The sequence below is a fragment of the Bicyclus anynana genome, chromosome 18, assembly GCF_947172395.1.
Source record: "Bicyclus anynana chromosome 18, ilBicAnyn1.1, whole genome shotgun sequence".
NCBI lineage: Eukaryota > Metazoa > Arthropoda > Insecta > Lepidoptera > Nymphalidae > Bicyclus > Bicyclus anynana.
Window position 1 is genome coordinate 15,386,585 of NC_069100.1, and position 22,579 is coordinate 15,409,163.

Consider the following 22,579-nt stretch of genomic DNA (forward strand, 5'->3'; position numbering starts at 1 on the left):
CGACAATAGACCAACGAGGCGGGGATCAAACCACCACCATTCGATGATGAGTCCAACCGCTCTTACCGTTGACCTATTGAGGCTTATTCTTTTATTGCGCTCTTATATCACAGCTACAGGACCAAAAAGTATAAACATAAAAATTTCCAGAATATCAAGTCCTAAAATTAAATGAAGTTCTAGAGACGAAAATATATTTAATTTAATTTTCGCGCTTAAAAATGCATTTTTAATCTATGGCAATTTTAATGTCATTGTCTTAAATGGAATCGTTCTGAAACTTTATAGCTTAAAAGAGGTAATTTATTTAAATATTAAAAATAATCAATAAATTGAATTTAGTTTTATTTTTTATTATACCAAATAAACTTAACAATTGTTGTAAATATTTATTTAAGATATCTGTCTTTAGAATCTCGATAACTCGGTTTAATTCAAAAATATAATAACTGTCACTGTCAACCAGTTTCCGAACGCAATGCAAGTCTGAACAACGGAGATCCATCGCTCGGTCGGCGAAAAAATCAAAAAATTCCACCATATTTGCTGTGAATAATTATTCAACGTTGAATTTTGTTTACTTGTGCGGTGCCAGCGAAATACAACAGTGGCTAAGGTGACGCCGTTCCCGAGTATGTCTTATTCCGCTAGGAATAAGTTCGAGGTGAGTACAAAAACAATCGATCGAACACTTTGTTTGTATTTTTCAAAAACAGCTGACAGTACGCTGAAAGTACTTCGCAGACCAGTTTCTTTGTTCGTAAATGCGTTCTAAGCTGTATAATGTTACATTAACATCGAATTCAGCGAAAAATTCGCTTAAAACATACGTAATTTAATGCTACTCATTTTATTACAGTGTGGTTACGATAAACAGTTTGTTCTATTTTTAAAACTGGTGTTTTTTTCGTACTTGTTTTCGATGTTTTTTTTTAATTTAAAGGTCAGCGTACATTATCGTGATATAGTTTAGGCATTAATTAAGTGCTCTTTGTCATAAAGTTTATTGACCTTTGCTGGTTCACTCAACTCAGAGCTCAATGATTATTAACCGTTATGTATGTACTTACTATGTACGCCGAAAAATTACAGACGCACTTTGTCAATATTCTGTATACAAAAAATAATGCTCGCTTATTAAAAATAATATTACACACTGAATTGACTGATATAACACTGTAATTGTATTCTAAAAATATAATATAACAGTAGAAACTGAAGTTCTTGCACTCTATACAAAGTATACAATATAAAATTGAAAAATTAAAAAAAGACTTAAAAAATAGTTTTTTGTTAAATGTGTCTGCTTATCACTATTTTAGGATTCATCTGCATAGTTCCCATTCTCCTGGAAATATGGGGATGAAATAAAGCCTATGGTACTCACTGATAATATGGCTTTCCATTGATGAAACATTTTTTTTAATCAGCCCAGTAGTTTTACAGTCTATTACTATTATTATATACACTAAATCAAATGTTAACATAGATTAACATTAACATAGATTATTAAACAAATTTTTATAATATCTTATAGGAATTCATAATTTATTTGTATTGATGACTGCAACGCTTGACACCGTACTGTAAATCAAAAAGCAGAAAATTTGTTTTAAGAAAACCTCTGAAATATATCTTGTAGAACATTATCAGACAGCAACCTTTTGGCAGTGCTCCAAACTATGTCATTTAAAGTTTATTAACTTCATTTTCCAAGTTGCCTTTTACCTAACAAACCAAAAAAGCAGTGACTTCTACTATAAGAATAACTTTCGAATTTGATTCAGTTTATTAGTTCATGTTTCTATGATTGTCTAAATATTAAACACTAGCAGACTCTGGAGTTTTACCTATGTAGTTCCTGTTCCCGTGAGAATATGGGGATATAATATAGCCTATGACACTCATAAATAATGTGACTTTCTATTGGTAAAAGAATTTTCATAATTGGTTTAGTAGATCCAAAGATTACCACCTACAATACCATAAACTTTACCTTTTTTTAATATTAATAGAAATATTATTTATTATTTTCTTTGGGATATCATGAAAAACTGTAGTCTCACTCACCAGACACAAGGAAAATCATCATGGGAAATACCTGAGAATTTTCTTAATTCTCTATGTGTGTAAAGTCTTCCAATCTGCATTTGGCCAGTGTGATGGACTAAGGTCTAACTCCTCTCATTCTGAGAAGAGACTTGTGCTCAACAGTGAGCCGAATATGAGTTGTTAATGATGAATGACATTTAAGCTTTTTATAATAATAATAATAATAGCCTTTATTAAACAATCACAAATATCTTAAAATTATTTACAAATTTTTTTGATTGACACCGGTGTGTTGAGATTGTCGTGCTTTACAGCATAGGCCTCCCCTAGAGCCCGCCACACTGATCGGTTATTTGCCTGTCTATTCCAAGTGACACCTGCTATTTTTCTGACATCGTCCTCCCATCTACAACGCTGTCTTCCTCTGTTTCTTTTCTGGTGCCTTTATATCTTTTTATACATGTAAGCAAAATAATTTAAATAGTAATAATAAATAGCAGACAATTATAGTATAAGATTGTTCTGTTATCAGTTTGATGTGAAACAATAAACATTATAACATGTTTAGTATTGTTTTTAATGGATTGTTAATACTATTGTGCTTATAACTCAATTAGCATTAATTGCTTATAAATGTATTTTAGAATGGATATCCATTGATAACTGACTGATAGGTCCAGTGGGTAGCCTATGTGCCATGGGGTTCTAGTCCTGGATTGAGTATTGAGGTTACTCCTTTCTTCCAAGAAATTCTCAGTAGCAGCCGAGAGTTCGGAAGTGGTGGTATTCCACAGATTAAGCAGTTGTATCTGAGGTCCAATGTATAATCAGTGACGAGAAATATTGTTTAATGTAGTCAGACTTGTCACAATCCGAGTTTGACGGCTTCCATGGCGCAGGGTTCGATACTCAGCTGGGCTGATTGAGGTTTTCTTAATTGGTTGAGGTCTGGCTGGTGGGAGGCACCCGTGGATAGGTACCACCCTACTGGCAAAAATGTTATGCCAAGTGATTTAGCATTCTGTTATGATGTTGTGTAGAAACCGAAAAGGGGTATGGATGTTCATCGAACTCCTAGCAAGTTAGCACTTAGCCCGCTTTCATCTAAGGTTGCATCATCACTTACCATCAGGTGCAATTGTAGTCAAGGGCTAACTTGTAGAAAATAAAAAAAACTAATGTCTTATTTCGTTGGTTGCATGTATGCGCCACAGATCATTAACATAGACCGTGCCCACCTAAGGATTCATAGGTTTGAATTCAGTCTATAGCATGCACCTGCAAGTTATCAGAGCATTTAAAGAAATTAAATATCATGATATTAATAGTGAAGAAACCTGCATATCTGAAAATTTTCTTAATTCTTTGTGTGAGATTTTTGCCAATATGTATAAGGCAGCATGGTGGATTATTAACCTAACTCCCAAGAGGAGACTCGTCAGTCAATCAACAACAGATAATGTCTAACTGCATTGGAGCAGTGTGGTGGGTCTAAGCTCCATAACCCCTTCTGACAATATGATTGTATTTCAAGTTCTATTTCTTTTCTTTCAGATAGCCCGATTTTCGGGCGAAGATGACAACCACATAAACAAGAAACTGCCAAAAGAATTACTTCTACGGATACTCTCCTACTTGGATGTGGTTTCACTGTGTAGATGTGCACAGGTGAGATAATCTCTCTGTTTCTCTATTTGTAAGTATTTCACCATACTTTGTGCTGCCAAGGTGCTGGTGAAATTAGGAGAAAGAAAGAAAAGTATTAAGTGACCTTGGAATTATGATTGAGCTGTAAACCCAGTTTTTTCAATTTTTAAGAAAGCTTCCATTTTGTTACATTTTTTTATCTTTTGTTTATTAATTTATACTATTTTTAAAATCCCATATAAGAGAGCTTTTATATAATAGAAATATCTTTATTTATTTTAGGTGTCAAAACTATGGAATGTGCTGGCACTAGACGGCTCAAACTGGCAACGAATAGACTTATTTGACTTCCAAACTGATGTAGAGGTAAGACAAACTTTATAACACAACATGGGACTAATTACAAAGTATTAAAACAGACAATAATTAAACAAAGTAGTAAGTTTTTGCTCTACTAAACAATGGACCACCCACATTTTTTCAAAACAACCAAATACAAAATTTTGACTACAGTACAGTAAGTAATACAATACAGTAATACTGTAGCAGTATTAAAAAACCTGATTCAAGACAGAAAAAATATAAAAATCCGAAAAAAGAAATGTAATTCGGTCACCCTAAGGATTTTTTCAAAACTGTTTTAGATAATTAGGTGGTGAATCTATCATTTGCATTCTATCCATTACTTGAGGGTCATCCTGTATAATGTCATTATACATTATACAGGATGACCCTTTTGGTGTGTTTGTCTTTAAAAGCAGTTTATGATAATTATTATGATAAGTAGAAAAATGTTTTCTAACATCGTGAACTACACTAAATTCATTATTATTCCAGGGTCCAGTAATAGAGAACATATCCCAGCGCTGCGGGGGCTTCCTCCGACAGCTGTCGTTGCGCGGCTGCGAGAGTATAGCTGACGGCTCCATCAAGACTTTAGCGCAGGTAATGTCATCTTACAGTAATAGAGAACATATCCCAGCGCTGCGGGGGCTTCCTCCGACAGCTGTCGTTGCGCGGCTGCGAGAGTATAGCTGACGGCTCCATCAAGACTTTAGCGCAGGTAATGTCATCTTACAGTAATAGAGAACATATCCCAGCGCTGCGGGGGCTTCCTCCGACAGCTGTCGTTGCGCGGCTGCGAGAGTATAGCTGACGGCTCCATCAAGACTTTAGCGCAGGTAATGTCATCTTACAGTAATAGAGAACATATCCCAGCGCTGCGGGGGCTTCCTCCGACAGCTGTCGTTGCGCGGCTGAGAGAGTATAGCTGACGGCTCCATCAAGACTTTAGCGCAGGTAATGTCATCTTCCAGTAATAGAGAACATATCCCAGCGCTGCGGGGGCTTCCTCCGACAGCTGTCGTTGCGCGGCTGCGAGAGTATAGCCGACGGCTCCATCAAGACTTTAGCGCAGGTAATGTCATCTTACAGTAATAGAGAACATATCCCAGCGCTGCGGGGGCTTCCTCCGACAGCTGTCGTTGCGCGGCTGCGAGAGTATAGCTGACGGCTCCATCAAGACTTTAGCGCAGGTAATGTCATCTTACAGTAATAGAGAACATATCCCAGCGCTGCGGGGGCTTCCTCCGACAGCTGTCGTTGCGTGGCTGTGAGAGTATAGCTGACGGCTCCATCAAGACTTTAGCGCAGGTAATGTGTTCATCTTAAGGTGGGTACAGATTGGTGCAATGCAACATGCAATGCAAGAATTTGACGTCCCTTGACACTGCGCGCCCCTTTGTGTTCGTACCAAAAACCGACAAATCTCGGATCGAACCGCGCACGAGTTGTAACGCTCGGAGCGTGCGCGACCCAGGCGCAGTTCGTGCGCGCGAGGCGTCCAAACCACGAGCTTTCGTGATACATTGCAGCAATGTGGACGTCAAATTCTTGCATTGCATGTTGCATTACAAGTTGCATTGCATGTTGCATTACATGTTGCATTGCATGTTGCATTACATGTTGCATTGCACCAATCTGTACCCACCTTTACAGTAATAGAGAACATATCACAGCACTGCCGTGATGTCCTAATGTCAAAAGTTTTTATTATATTGATTGTACGTCTACATAACCCTCTGCATGCTTTATCGGGTCACTCAGACCCTCTCTACTTTGATATGTGAACTTTCATTATCTATATCTGTCTCTAATAAATCGCTCCACCCTCAAAGGTAAATAAGTTTAAGCCTAGGTAGTCTTCTGTTAGGTTTTATTTCATTAGTTTTCAAATAAATTACATATTTTCCAAGTTTCAATAAAAAATGTTTGAGTAAGTTGAGTTTAGTTGTAAATATTTACTTAATTAATTATTATTTTAATGGATATTTCTTTTTCTATATGCATAGCACTTAATATTGCATTAATTAAAAAAGCATGAAACTGATAAGGGGGGTCTGACAGACCAAGCATACCTTTTTTTAACATAAGGATTAAGTGAAAAAGTATCATCATTTATCTTACTTATTTCAGTCATGTCCAAACATAGAAGAGCTGAACCTCAACAAGTGCAAGAAGGTGACGGACCAGTCCTGCCAGGCGCTGGGCAGGAAATGCAGCAAACTACAGAAGTAAGGAATGTGCTTAATTATAATATGTCATGCCCTCTCAGACCAAATTCACAAACAAAATTGACTGGAAAATGAGCTAAGATTTGATAGATATCTTATAATAAACTAGAAGTTTTTGTCCGTTTTATACAGCATTCAACTTAACTGACGAACACATTTACAACTATAAAACATCGATACTATAGAGAGTTTTTATAATCGCATTAGATCGTTGATCATATGCTTTGACAGAAAAGTAACGTCTAGGCAGGTTCTTATGCAATGATTGGTCTGAGCTTGTCCTTGAGGTTAACATATTGTATCAGCTAAATATTTATCACTAACCGACGCCCGTAGTTCCCGTTCCAGTAAGAATACGGGGATACAATATACTATATAACATTCACAAATAACGTAACTTTCTAATAGTAAAAGAATTTTCCAAATCTGCTTAAATCTAGAGATTACCTCTACAACCACACAAAGTTTACCTCTTTATAATATCAGTATAGATTCTTTAAATCAATCAAAAACACAATTAAAACGTGTTTCAGTTTTGCTGACGCTACTTCAGTTCACACCCAACCTACCATTCTGCACAGTCATTAATACTTCTACAATCAAACCTACTTCATTCTTCTTCTAGTCTTTGTAAAATAGAAATATCAATAATATTGTACTAGAAAACAACATAAATAGTAAATTCTAATAATATTTCTTATTAATGGATGCCCGCGACTTCGTCCATGTGAAACCCTATCCTACCCTACTCTATTCTACCTCAAACCTACTCCTGCCTCTACCCCTAACCTACCCCTACTCTACCCTTATACTAAGTATCCCACGTCTCCTAGTTTTAAGCTACCTCTACATCAATTTTCAGTCAAATCAGTCCAACCGTTCTTGAGTTATAGTGTAACTAACACAACTATGAAATATATATATATAAATTGAAAATAAAGCTATATGTTTTTGTTTCAGAATGAATCTAGACTCCTGCCCCAGTATAACAGATATATCATTAAAAGCGTTATCAGACGGATGTCCGGTGAGAATGTCTTACTGTATATATTATTCAAATATTTGATAAATATAGAAGAATACAACTTAAAATTAGAAGTTTCTTTTTCACATTGAGTTTTATTGAGAGATTCAATTGTTCGCAGCTACTGACACACGTGAACGTGTCGTGGTGTCAGTCCATCACAGAGAACGGAGTGGAAGCTCTAGCGAGGGGGTGCCCCAAACTTAAAAGCTTTATATGCCGAGGTGAGAGCTTAGGGGACTCCTGGTAAGCGTCTGATATTCACTTATTCACAAGTTTGACATAAAGTAAGAAAGTGTCAAAAAAGGGGCACTTATCAGAAGGTGGGAAACATTTAATCTTCTATTATCAAATAAGTACTACGTTCAGAATAAAGAATTTTGTAACCGTACCCATTGATGTATAGGTCACTAGGGTATACATATATGTGTACAGGTTAAGCCCTGACTGATTTTAATATATCAGCAGCGTTATTATGTAGCAATGTCCTTGTAATTTACCAGTGTTAGTTTCGAATTAGTCTCTATCTCTCTCTATTTTTAGTAGTTAGAGAAAGATAGAAATGAATGTGAGACACATATTGTTGAGTTGTGAAACCATGAGATGAGGGCCTGAAGCCATGCAGGACGTCGATTCTCTTTCTACAAACGCCAACACTCCGGAGATTAAAAAATGTATGGGAACGATATTCACCAGGTCACGTGATCAAGTAGTCGATCGGATCTGTCATTCCCATACATTTTGTAAGTTTTCCAAGCGTTAGCGTTTGTAGAAAAAGATCGACGTGCCACATGCCTACATACACTGGTATCATTTTGCATCATTCGGGGGTGCCTCATTGGGGTTTTAAAGGAGATGGTCCCATCCACTCTTGTACTCCATGTCATTAAAATTTAAAAAATACAAGGAATTTTTATACGTGATGAATTTCAACACTATTCGTGCCTTGCCCATGCGAGAGGCGGCGATCCTCAGTATTTGACTGGAAATACGTCTAGGAATGTTAACACTTTCTATAACCTCGTCCCCATGAGGGGCGGTAATCTATTAGTCCGGTATTTGACTGTGCAAATACGTCTAGGAATATTTAAACTTTCTATAACTTACTCAGTAAGTTGGTTTTGCAAATACGTCCAGGAACGTTAAAAAAACTGTGTATACCTTGCCCCCGCGAGGGGCGGTAATCTATTAGACCTATATTTGACTGCAAATGTGTCCAGCGACGTTAACAGTGTCTACGCCTTGCCCCTGCGTGGGGTGGCGATTTATAAGGCCAGTAATTTACATCCAATCAAAATTCCTGTGCTAAATTCTGGCGGGATTTGTGAACCTTTTTTCAATGCCGGTTTGAATTGGAGTAACAATATGTTTGAGTAACTTCCAAAAACTCTTTGTCTAACTTGTGTTCGAGCATTCGTAATTTATGTACTCCTCTGAAACGAAAGCCACTGGCCACGCGTTCGTTTTGCAGTATATATGTTAGACAACAGTCTATTGCTAGAACGTTCACTTTGGTTTCTGAGTTCACATTTTTAGGAAGCCCGCTGGGCCCCGAAACTTTTAATACTATTTTAACTGTTGAAAAATCACTACAAAGAAAATATTATTACATGCAAGTACGAAAACATTTGCAAAAAAGCAAGACTTTCAAACACATGAAGTAGTGATCCGAACGGAAAAACCGTTAAAATAATGATCACGTACTATTTTCAAATGAAATTTAAAATTTTTACATAATTTAACGTTAATTACATTAACGTTGTATTTTACAACGTAATAATTACAACGTAATAAAATATAAAGTACTCACAGCGAATTCACTTTACTTATTACACTTTATCTTGCAATGTCGGGTACCAACTGATTGCAAGATGTTGCTTCGACGGTAAACAAAACGCCAATGAGCTAAAGTCGCGCTCAGCGATTTACGAAACTTCCCGAGCCCGACACCGCCAGGTGGCGCCACATAGCCCGACGTGACGTCAATAAAAGTACGAAAACTGGTATGAAATCGACGGAAACGGAAATGCTACTCTCAATATAAAGTTTCCAGTTACGGTCAATATTTTAATAAAGTATTTTTCAAATAAATTCTAAAATTCCTTGTATTACGATTAATGAATTGAAAACGTCATCTATCCGCCATTAATACCTTTATTAATGTTGCATTTCTTGGGAGATAATGAATATTATTTCAAAAGAATTAAAGTAAATTCGTAGATTTGTATAATCAAAAATAGTTAAAAATAATATCTTCCTTTATTTCCGCCAGGGTACAATTACTGGACCTGAGCTCCATACAATTTTGGACCATCTCCTTTGTTGTTACAATGTTAATTCTTTATAACGAATCCCAAGAATTCTTTTCATTATAAATAATGTTTGTTATATGGAGGGCAAAAGGAAAAATAATCAAATTATTATTAGGTACTGATTTGTGTTTATAATATGCTCTTGTCTCTTGCAGGTTGCAAAAACGTAAACGACAAGGCAGTATCGTGTCTCGCCACCTACTGTCCCGACTTAGAAGTACTAAACGTACAGGGCTGTGAGGTAAGTGTTTTCAAATATTTTACTTTTCTAGTAAAGAAAAAGTATATTTTCTAGAAAGTACTGGCTGCATTATTATTTGCATCTTCTTTTGAATCCTTCGCTACCTTTAGAATCTTAAGGTGGAATTCAAGAATCCTAAACGTAGCAAGGGATTCAATACAAGTAATCGCTGTAACTAAATATATCTGCGGCTTGACTTAACAAACAAAAGTTTATGTATACACCTCGTTGGTCCATTGGTTAGCTTATATGGCTACAAATCAAATCTTAAAAACATGATGTGGTCATTGTCATTAACAACTGTTATGAAATTTTTACAGAGTTAATTATGACAAAAAGCCATTGAAACTTTGGGTCTAAACTTTAAATCTTTTAGAAAATGTTCACTATTGAATCACCGAGTGTTCCAAAATTCAATCAACGAACATTGAAATACATACTTTATGTTGATTAAATAAGTATTAAATTCAAATGACAATAATTTTCAAATCCTCTGCCGTTTAATCCCGGTTTGCTCTGACCGTGTCTTGTCTATTTTTCCGTGACTCCTCCAAATTAAGGTCAGGCATAATATTTTAGAAATTAAGTATCACGTGTCTCAAATTGTGAGGGTAAACATCGTAAGGAAACATGTATACCTGAGAATTTTCTTAATTCTCTGCATGTGTGAAGTCTGCCAATCCGCATTTGGCCAACGTGGTGGTGGTGGACTGAGGCCTAATCCCATTCTGAGAGGAGATTCGAGCTTAACAATGAGAATATGGGTTGTTAAAATTTTAATGATGATCATAACAAATCCTGGGCGGCCTGCTAAGCTTGGAGCGAGCTCGGTTAGCTGGAGTGACTCCAGCAAGGACCAGCACCATATGATGCGACGTACACCGGCCAACCCTTAGTGGCCAAATGCGGAAAAGGCCCAGGAAAGAAGAAGAAGATCATAACAAGTAGTGATGTTTGTACAGAATCTAACAGACGAGTCGATATCGAAGCTGGGCGGCGCCATGCGGCGGCTGTGCGTGTCGGGCTGCTCGCTGCTCACGGACGCGTCGCTGTCGGCGCTGGCCGCCAGCTGCCCCGAGCTGGTGACGCTGGAGCTGGCGCAGTGCGCGCACCTCACGGACGCCGGCTTCCAGGCGCTGGCCAGGGTGAGGGAAATACGTTGTCCAAATCATCAACAGCCTGTCTCCACAGCTGGAGATAGACCTTTCCGAGAGCGCACCACCACACACGATCTTCCTCCTTCCTCATCCAGCCACTTCCCACTACCTTCTTGATGTCGTCGGATCTAGCTGGAGGGCGTCCTACACTGCGCTTGCTGGTACGTGGTCCCTACTCCAGAACACTCCCTACTCCAGAACGTCTGCCCCAGCGGCCGTCTGTTCTGCGACTAATATACCCGCCCACTGCCACTACAGTTTGCTAGTCATCTGGGCTACGTCGAATAATTTCGTTCTCCTACGGATTTACTCGTTCCTGAGCGACTTTAAATGTGTGAGGCTAATCGTCAATGTTCACAATTTTCCACAAATTTTGATAAGATCCTAATAGAGCAGCTTTTCCGCTTCAATACAGAACTAGCTGCAGTTCTAGAGAGGCCAATGTCTTTAAGCATGTTATAGAGATTTTGCTGGTAATCCTCTCGCACCTACTTCTACGGCGTACAAACTAACCACATAACTTTGTTCAGAAAATGAATTTCAAATGTAATACTTTATTGGGTAAAGACCGACACTACACACTACATTTTGAAGGCCTCCGTGGCGCAGTGGTAGTCGCAGTGGATTTACAAGACGGTGCTTCTGGGTTCGATCCCCGGCTGGGCTGATTGAGGTTTTCTTAATTCGTCCAAGTCTGACTGAAAAGGACTGGAAGCTGTGGCTAGTAATCCTCCCCGGTAAAGACGTACCGCCAAACGATTTAGCGTTCCGGTACGATGTCGTGTAGAAACCGATAGGGGTATAGATTTTCGTCCTACGCCTATCAAGTTAGCCAGCTTCCATCAGGTGAGATTGTAGTCAAGGGCTAACTGGTAAAGAATAAAAAAAACAAGCCGTGCCAGGTTAAAACCACCAATCATAAGTGCTCATAGTTCCATTGTTTGCTGCAGAGCTGTCGTATGCTGGAGCGGATGGACCTGGAGGAGTGCGTGCTCATCACGGACGCCACGCTGGTGCACCTCGCCATGGGCTGCCCCAGGTTAGAGAAATTGGTGAGTTCTAAATTTAAAAAAAACACATGACCTCATATCGGCCTTTGCTCTCTGTGCAAGGTCCATAGTTCAACGGATGGGGATCGAACCTTACGAGCACTTAGTATGATAGACCTTTCGCGAGATATCCCTAAAGCTTGACCATTAATGATAGTAGCGACTGAGGACATCATTTCTCATATGATGCCAAAGAAAATTTTAGAAACTGTTCTATTGGATGATTGAGGATCAGGACCTAAAGCCTCCGTGTTCAATGATTATCTATACTTATAATAAATCTGTAGAGAGGTCAATTCTGTACATGATATATATTTCCAAAATAACTATCAGGGGGTGATTGGTGATCGATACTGATGACAAAAATGCTATCAGTAAAATTTTTGCCTGTCTGTCTGTTCGTTATAGAAACGAAAACTACTCGACGGATTTTAACGAAACTTGGTACAATGTTTCTTCATACTCCTGGGCAGGTTATAGTATACTTTTCATCACGCTACGATCAATAGGAGACGAGCAGTGAAGGGAAATGTTGGGAAAACGGGAGAAGTTACTCCATTATTTAAGCTTCCGTCGCGTGTGCAGCCTTAATGTTCAAAGTTATACAGAAATCATGTATGACGAAAAGGTTCTCCTTAAAATCTATATAAAAAAATTAATAGCTGCTGACTGTAGTAATGGCTTAATGAATGAGGAAAGTCTTATCGCAGGTTCTTGTTGTATTGTGCCCACAGAGTAAGGAATTATAATATTGTTGAACAGACGCTGTCGCACTGCGAGCTGATAACGGATTTCGGCATCAAGCAGTTGTCCATGTCGCCGTGCGCTGCCGAGCACCTCACCGTACTTGGTAACACTCACTTATAAACATCCTGAAAATTATTTTCTAAACTAGGAAGGAATCGACATCATCATATCAGCCGATGAACGTCCATTGCAGTTCTTTGGGACATGTTCTTTTGGTTATTTATCTTTATTCTCTACATATAACAAAAACTTTCTAATGAAACAAAATGCTCAGACTCACACATATACGAGTAAGATTCTTTAGAAAAAAATAATAATAATAGAATAGAGGTTTTTATAGTAACAGTGGACGAAAGCAGTTGACCTACTTGGTGTTCAGTGATAAACTCTTTTCAACACTTTTCAGGGCACCTATAATTTCACTGACAGACACCTTTCACACTCTGGTACGAATAGTGTTTCACTGACAGACACCTTTCACACTCTGGTACGAATAGTGTTTCACTGACAGACACCTTTCACACTCTGGTATGAAGGGTGTTTCACTGACAGACACCTTTCACACTCTGGTACGAATAGTGTTTCACTGACAGACACCTTTCACACTCTGGTATGAAGGGTGTTTCACTGACAAACACCTTTCACACTCTGGTATGAAGGGTGTTTGTTAGTGAACATAGCAATGTGTCAGTGTCCACAGCATTGCTTCTTAGTGGCAGGAATAAGTAATTTTGAAACTTATCCAGGTCTGGACAACTGCCCGCTGGTGACGGACGGCGCGCTGGAGCACCTCATCTCGTGCCACAACCTGCAGCTCATCGAGCTCTACGACTGCCAGATGGTCACCAGGAATGCGATACGCAAGCTGAGGGTACGTAGACACTACTTGTCCAGCGCTGGACAACTGCCCGCTGGTGACGGACGGCGCACTGGAGCACCTCATCTCGTGCCACAACCTGCAGCTCATCGAGCTCTACGACTGCCAGATGGTCACCAGGAACGCGATACGCAAGCTGAGGGTACGTAGACACTACTTGTCCAGCGCTGGACAACTGCCCGCTGGTGACGGACGGCGCGCTGGAGCACCTCATCTCGTGCCACAACCTGCAGCTCATCGAGCTCTACGACTGCCAGATGGTCACCAGGAACGCGATACGCAAGCTGAGGGTACGTAGACACTACTTGTCCAGCGCTGGACAACTGCTCGCTGGTGACGGACGGCGCGCTGGAGCACCTCATCTCGTGCCACAACCTGCAGCTCATCGAGCTCTACGACTGCCAGATGGTCACCAGGAACGCGATACGCAAGCTGAGGGTACGTAGACACTACTTGTCCAACGCTGGACAACTGCCCGCTGGTGACGGACGGCGCGCTGGAGCACCTCATCTCGTGCCACAACCTGCAGCTCATCGAGCTCTACGACTGCCAGATGGTCACCAGGAACGCGATACGCAAGCTGAGGGTACGTAGACACTACTTGTCCAGCGCTGGACAACTGCCCGCTGGTGACGGACGGCGCGCTGGAGCACCTCATCTCGTGCCACAACCTGCAGCTCATCGAGCTCTACGACTGCCAGATGGTCACCAGGAACGCGATACGCAAGCTGAGGGTACGTAGACACTACTTGTCCAGCGCTGGACAACTGCCCGCTGGTGACGGACGGCGCGCTGGAGCACCTCATCTCGTGCCACAACCTGCAGCTCATCGAGCTCTACGACTGCCAGATGGTCACCAGGAACGCGATACGCAAGCTGAGGGTACGTAGACACTACTTGTCCAGCGCTGGACAACTGCCCGCTGGTGACGGACGGCGCGCTGGAGCACCTCATCTCGTGCCACAACCTGCAGCTCATCGAGCTCTACGACTGCCAGATGGTCACCAGGAACGCGATACGCAAGCTGAGGGTAAGTAGACACTACTTGTCCAGCGCTGGACAACTGCCCGCTGGTGCAACTCCAATATTAAGTATTCATACTTGGTAGATTAGGTAATTAATTTTGACATTTAATCCTGCCTATAAATTTGACATATTATAATTAGTTAAGAGCGCGCAGCGCATCGGTACGATATGGATAAAATTCGAAGCGCAAGCGAGACGCCGAATTATGACTTTCACGTGAGTGAAAAGCACGGAGCGATTGACGCGCAACGCAAATTTTATGACGTGAGCGCCGAAACCTTTTACCTAATTGCAAGTAAATTAAACAACATAACGAAAAACAAAATGGCCATGTTCAAGATATATACCTAATTTTCTATACAAAACAAAAATTTAAGAAAATTATTTTGCTTTTCCTGAGATTGAAAGCAAAATGTGAGCAAACCTGTATTTTTGAAAAAAAATAAACTATCGGGAAAAGTTTTACAAATTATGTATTTTGTATAGTCATAACGAAGCTAACACTGAAATATCATTTACCCAAATATCAGGCTCCTAACTTTTCCAGAATCTGAGATCCAGAACCATTTGTAACCACCAAATTACATATCGCACACTCTTAAGTGTTGACATCTATACTAATATTAAAAAGAGGTAAAGTTTGTATCCTTCCCCCACCTCTACCTCACCCCTACCTTATCCGTACCGTAAAAATATAATTATATAAATTATAATTTAAAACTAAGGTTTACGTCATTATTTACACAACTAAACTTAAATCCTTATCAAAATAAATTGTTTAATAATCACAAGGATATTATAGAGATAAGATTTGCCCTTTACAGTATGTTAATTAGTTATATAGTTTCGGAGATAATACAAAATTTCTGAAAGTCGCAGAAATGCCGCTATATGACACCCCGCGGTTTCAATACGGTACGGATAAGGTAGGGGTAAGGTAGAGGTGGGGGAAGGATATGGAACGTATAGGGTAGGGGAGGAGTAGGATAGGGGTAGGGTAGGGTAAGGTAGGGTAGGGGCAGGGTACGGGTAGGGTAGGGTTAGGGTAGGGGTAAGGTAGGGGTAGGGATAAGGAAGGGTTAGGGTTAGCGGTAGGGTAAGAGTAAGCTAGGGGTAGGGTAGGATAGGGTATGGATAGGTTACGGGTAGAGTTACAGTAGGGGTAAGGTGGGGGAAGGGTAGGGTTAACGTTAGCGGTAGGGTAGGAGTAAGGTAGGGGTAGGGTAGGGTAGGGTTGGGTAGGTTTACGAGCAGGGAGTAGAGTAGAGTAGAGGTAGAGAAGTTTACATCAATTTTTACGCGGACGAAGTCGCGGGCGTCCACTAGTATAATTATATAAATGTTATGTGCGCCTATTGTATAAATGCATATAAGAATTCTTTAATATGTGTTATTTTATGTTTTAACTTTTAATATGTGTATTGTTGGCGTGCTTTATATATATATATATATATATATATATATATATATATATATATATATAAATAAAATAAATCGATGTACTCAACAACATGCAAGGTATCCTTACCGGTGGTACATCTTACATTATCTCATTGCTTTCGCATGTAATATTGGTATTGCTAAACAGCCTGCCCGTTGTCCACAGAACCACTTGCCCAACATAAAGGTGCACGCATACTTCGCGCCCGTCACCCCGCCCGTGGCCGGCGGCGGCGCGCGCCCGCGCTACTGCCGCTGCTGCAGCATCATCTGAGGCCGGGGATGCACTACCACTGAACCTGTAGCGAGCTGTACACGTATGATCAGTTGGACCGTTGGAATGTATGCACGTCTTATGAGAAACTTCGCCGTATTAATAGATGTTGCTGTATAACGAATTTGTAAAATTGAGAACATATTTGAGGATTTTTTTTATTCTTTACAAGTTAGCCCTTGACTACAATCTCACCTAATGGTAAGTGATGATGCAGTCTAAAATGGAAACGGGCTAACTTGTTAAGATGAGGATGAAAATCCACACCCCTTTCGGTTTCTACACGACATCATACCGGAACGCTGAATCGCTTGGCGGTACGTCTTTGCCGGTAGGGTGGTAACTAGCCACGGCCGAAGCCTCCCACCAGCTAGACCTGGACCAATTAAGAAAATCTCAATCTGCCCAGCCGGGAATCGAACCCAAGACCTCCGTTTTGTAAATCCACCGCGCATACCACTGCGCCACGGAGGCCGTCAAAAAATACACTTTAAGTAATTTAATATCACGTGTCTCAAACGGTGAAGGAAAACATCATGAGGAAACCTGCATACATGAGAATTTTCTTAATTCTCTGCGTGTGTGAAGTTCGCCAATCCGCAAAACCCCTCTCATCTGATAGGCGACTCGAGCTCAGCAGTGAGCCGAATGTGGGTTGATAATGTGTGTACCGTCTATTAAATACAGATGTTAGCTTCACAAACTAAGACGCTCAGATACCTACATTTAATTATCCATATAACGACAAAGTCCCTATAACGTCGAAATTACTTGCCTGTGGATTATTTATCTTCCTATTAAAACGATTATTTGCTACTTTAACGTCAACTCTAAATAACAATCACGGCTCATATAAACGTGGATTAGGATTTAAAGCTCAAATTTATTCAAAGTAAATTGAACTTTAATTAGTAGTGATTAAGTCCACTTTACTTTGAAGAAAAATGAGGTTTAATTGTTTTATGAATATGGGGTTAAATGTTAAGTTTACACTCTATGTTGCGCTATTCTGTATATTTATAAACCTCGACAGGGTTACTGCCCTATTGACAAAAACGGTCAAGCGATTTAGCGTTCCGGTACGATAGCGTATAAAAACAATGTAGAATTGAATAAAAGAAATAGTGCAATACTACATAGTCACTTACCATTTAGTGACATCGCAGTTAAACGCTAATTTGTCACCGCATTTTGAAAAGCCTTACTCATGTGCGACTAATCTTAAAAACTTCTAAAACTTAACCATAAGTTTGTTCGCGAAACGCAATGGATGCCTTCCAGATGACGAGAACGTGGTCGGGAACTTATTTGAAAAATAATAATGTGAACTTTAAAATCGATTTCATATTAAATCGATTATTTATTCGACTTGTGTTAGGGTGATTATACATTAGTGTAATTTAGTTTAAATATATGTTGAAAAATATGTTTAGGAACATTTTTTTACTAACTCTTGTGGTAAACTATTTTAATTTAATTAAAATTTAAAAAAAAAACGCATTTTTAACAATAACTTAGTAAAAAATAGGTTAAGACCTCACTAACGAATTTTTGTTGTGTAACTCTTAATCACAATGTGACGTCACGCCTTTCAATGCGAAGTTTCGTTGTTGCGACTTTTTTGTCGCGCGACAGTCGCTAGTGTGTAAAATTTACCGACGTAATTGTATGACGCTTACATTAGATAGTTTAAGGTTTAGGTGACAATATTAAGTTAAATTCAAGTTAATTCACCTTACTATGTTGTAATAATCAAATGTCAAAATTCGTTAATTCATTAATAACATAAATAATAATCAAATGTCAAAATTCGTTAATCCATTAATAATTCTTTTTGAATTGTCAATTTTTTACATTTTGACGTGATTGTAAATTAAAGTTAAATTAATTTATGAGTTGTGATTTAAATAATTATGTATTATATTTTGAATTAATCTGAAACCATAGCAGAATCAAATGTAACATAAGGTAATTTTCAACGTTAGAAATGTGTTAAAATACATTACATAAAATGCATACTTAAATTATCATAAAATACATAAATCTCCATAGTATCTCATAAAAAACATATTTTGCAAATTTGGCATTAACTTTCTCAATGTAATATCGACTTTATGTCTTTGTCGTAAAGTCGTTTATTGTTCTGTCTGACACTTGGCACCTCCACACATTAACAATTTGTGTTTGTGTGGGTGGGTATGGTTATACAAACACAGTGTAAGAGTTGCCAGATTAAAGAATTTACGTACTCCTTAGGGTATTCAAGTATAGACGAGTTTAACCATTTAAAATTTATTAATTTAAAATATTTTAGGTTCATTTTGCTCTATTTTTACGGAATTTCGCATAGATTTCAAATCTATACTGTTGTAATGATATCAAAATTGGTTTTATTTTTGAAAAAGGCAAAAATAAGTATAGCCTGAATTTGGACAACCGAAATTAGGTCGGAGCTATTTATAATTTATTATTATTAATAATAAGTTCTGTTGAAGCAATTAGTGTGATATATTAGTGAAAATAATTTAATTATTGTTATTATACCAGCGACACGCTACGAGGGCCATTTTAAGTTTTACGCTCATGAAGCTTCGTTAAATTAATGATTACGTACGTAACTACTGAAGACATAATAATATATCACGTTATGGTATTTTTTTTGTCAAATCTTTAACAAATGAGTTATTGATCTTATATCTAATAGCATCTTTTTAAATAAAATATCTTGTAACCTTTTAAAACCTGCCCAACTACTGGCGAAATCATGGACCAGTAGATTTTTTATATAGTATTTTAAAATATATGACGTCAAAACGGCCTTCGTAGCATGTCGCAGATATATATCGCTTACAAGGGCCATCTTGCATTACTAATAACTATTACAATTATTAATTAATTGAGTAAATGATCAATGTATTATATATTATGAAATTATAATATTATGTATACTGTATTATACAAAAAATGTTTACAAGACTTGCATTACAATAAAAATGATGCGTATTTTTAATTTTTGGTTTTTTTATTTTATTTTCCTTTTTTTTCAGTCTATTGACATTTTTTATTTCAGGCTTTTTATACCTTGGTTCAGTATATCTACTTGGTTTTACTTGGTTAGTCGTGTATTCGATTCATAGACAAGTAAGTAAACTATAATAAATAATTTTATTTTTCTAATATTAAGAAGGTATTATAAAGACCTAATATATAAATTAAAATAATGTGATTTTAGCTTTAAACTCGAGCATTTAATGTAATATTGTATGTTTAAAATTATATTTGTATGTAACTATGTAGGATGTGTTTATAAGATAGCTTCTTTGATTTGTTTACACAAAAAATTGGATTTGTTAAGTTTTTTTTTTAATTTTTTGAATATTTTTTAAACATTTGGAAAAACAACTTATATTTCGCTAATGATAGAGCACTTTAAACAATCGGAAAAATATGGAAATACTTATTATTTAAATTAAGACAGATGGTAGAAATTAAAAATCAAAATAATAGAAAAAAGAAGCCTTTACAAGTACTTTAAAAATTACATTTTGGTATATTTTGAGTTGCTTTCGTCCAAACTAGAGTAAGATAACCACGTTTCGTGTTCATTGTTCACTAGGGTACTGTTTTTTATCTATTCCTAGTTAATATTTAACTGATGTAGTTAGTGGTTCGACCCCGTGAGGTTATCATAATTTTCGAAAATTTCGCCGCATCGCATCGTGTGACATGGCACCAACGTGTGCTATATGATACATAGACTACATTTACGTTTCATACACAGATTAATCAATAGGCCCACGGAACACGACGGTGTCGTAGCCGCTCCAAATACAAAATTCAAAAACGAATACATTCTCGAGTCAGTACGCCACGAACCGTCGCGTCAGTAACTTTCAATATTATTCAAGAAAAATGGCGTCATATGTTTACTTTTTGTTAACAGTTTTTAAAATATTTATATTTCAAAAACTGAAATATATTTTAAAATATTTATATTTTAAAAACTGTTCATAAAACTAAAGAAATAAGATATTGTGAAAATAGTAGTTAGTGCGTTGCGTTGCGTCGTTTTCTATATATTTAGAATGACGTACTATTTATTTGAAACGTAGGTATAGATAGGAAACCTACTTTAAAAAAACGTGTAAAACAATACCGTGTGAATCTAGCCTAACTAAATAATATAATATAATAAATATAATAATATTAATATTTCTAAAGCAAATCTTAAAACATTCGTAACATATTTAAATGGGTTTAAAACAGTTACACACATGCGTATGTATATCCTGCAGGTAAATACACTCGAGACAACATGGTGGATATTCAGAAATGAACACGAAATATTTCTATAACTTCACGGGGTTAATGTAATGTATAATTAATTTTTATATTTCATTATAATTGTGTAGCATAATTGTTTAACCAATCAAATTGGTATACCTATAACCTAAGTATTTATCTAATTCATTTATAACATTTCAACTGACATTCCTGATACCTTACTTACCATAGCAGAATCTGAATGAGCTATTAGATCGTCACATTCACACAGCTACAGTGCAAACACTTCATAACGAAACTTAAAGGAGTTGGGCATTTTTATCACTATCGAATTGTTATATACGAGTGATAAATGAAAAAATCTTTATTATTTTCTTTGACTGGCCATGTTGAGAATTTCATTATCTAGTAGGTACCTAATGCACGTGTTCAATCATTTGGCGCTAACCAATCCTGGCCTTATAGGAGAGATTTGTAGCCCTACGCATCTCGACACGAGAAAAATACAATGTCAACCAATAGCGGCGGAATCGAAAAATATCGCGCAAAAAAGAGGTAGCGATATTTCCACTAGCTAGAGGGAAAGCGATATTTTAACTCTGCCGCTATTGGTCGACAAGACGTCGGGTTCCCCGTACACTGTACACGCGCTATTCCTATAGATATCACTGTGGACTGTATCTCGCTGCAGGCCTAGCAATAAAACATGCGAGTAGCTCGGAATACATAACGTGTGCCCTTTGCACATTAAGTATGTGGCAGCCTGTAGTGATGGACGCTTGTCAATTTATTCGATAAAATTATACAAAAAATGTGATTTGAAGTAATAATCGAATATCGCACTCTTAATCTGTATTAGACTTAGGCTGACTTAGGAGCGAGGCTGCGTAGCGGAGAAACAGACTAATGCGGAGCGAAGTTGCGTACTGTGACTTCCGGAAGAAACATCCCCGCTCCGCTTATCCGCTGCGTTTCCCGCTCCGCTTACTGGTTTTATATGAATTTATAAACTAGTTCGCAAGTCCCTGTCCACTTAATAGGATCAGAGATTTTGTGCAATCCTATTGGTTAATATCTCTCCGTTTCTCTGCTCCGCTGTCTCACTCCACTTCGGTGGACTGGCAGCCTAATATTATAGAGATAAAGTTTGTGAGATTGTAGGAGGTAATCTCTGGATCAACTGAACCGATTCAAAGAAGCCACGTTATTTGTGAGTGTCACAGGCTATATTTTGTCCCCGTATTCCTACAGGAACGGAAATTACACGGGTACAAACGTAGGACGTCTGAACTGCAGCGAGTAATTGCTCAAAGTATCCTTTGCCGCTCTACATACAAATAAATATATCCATACAATAGGTACTTTTCTTCCAACGTGCAAGGAACCTATGAAACAATACGAAAAATTAACAACAATTCTCAGTTTATGTCGTTTACAAAATCTTCGATTATCGAAAATTATTATTTAAATTTTCCAAGCTGAATGAAAGTCTGGAAAATATGTTTCTACATAAGTCACAAAATGTGCAAAGTTCTTCAAGTTCTTTAATATTAATGAAATTCTGCATCACAAACTGTATCTAATACCTACCTGTGTAATTATAATAAAAATAGAGAAATTATTTTCATGTAACGTCGTACATCAAATATACCTATATTGCATGTCACGAGACGTTTTATTTATAACCCTCTTGTTGACTTTACTCAAGACATCAATATATCCAAATGCTCGCCGAGAGATAACGAGATAATTTTGTCTTCATATTTCTCTTTTCAGTTGTGCGCATTTTAAGAAATTAAATATCACGTGTCTCAAACGATGAAGGAAAACATTGTGAGGAAACCTGCATACCAGAGAATTATCTTAATTTTCTGCG

The 22,579-nt window shown here is 37.9% G+C and overlaps 1 protein-coding gene across 1 annotated transcript; it reads left to right on the forward strand.

Annotated features, from left to right (window-relative positions):
* Positions 1–457: 457 nt before the first annotated feature.
* LOC112043870 (F-box/LRR-repeat protein 20) lies at positions 458–19,429 on the forward strand. The gene is made up of 13 exons (XM_052886749.1): positions 458–664; positions 3,607–3,720; positions 3,982–4,065; positions 4,537–4,644; positions 6,175–6,272; positions 7,233–7,299; positions 7,418–7,520; positions 9,764–9,849; positions 10,812–10,994; positions 11,957–12,058; positions 12,818–12,905; positions 13,549–13,673; positions 16,312–19,429. Exons 1-13 carry the CDS (start codon positions 635–637, stop codon positions 16,417–16,419), a joined length of 1,296 nt encoding a protein of 431 aa, XP_052742709.1. The 5' UTR covers positions 458–634; the 3' UTR covers positions 16,420–19,429.
* The last annotated feature ends 3,150 nt before the right edge of the window (positions 19,430–22,579 follow it).

Bases quoted from the DNA above. Each gene is read 5' to 3' on its own strand.
- LOC112043870 (XM_052886749.1), top strand. From the start codon at position 635: ATGTCTTATTCCGCTAGGAATAAGTTCGAG. The intron at 9,850-10,811 runs GTAAGTGTTTTC...ATGTTTGTACAG, and splicing joins TAAACGTACAGGGCTGTGAG to AATCTAACAGACGAGTCGAT. The intron at 10,995-11,956 runs GTGAGGGAAATA...TGTTTGCTGCAG, and splicing joins GCTTCCAGGCGCTGGCCAGG to AGCTGTCGTATGCTGGAGCG.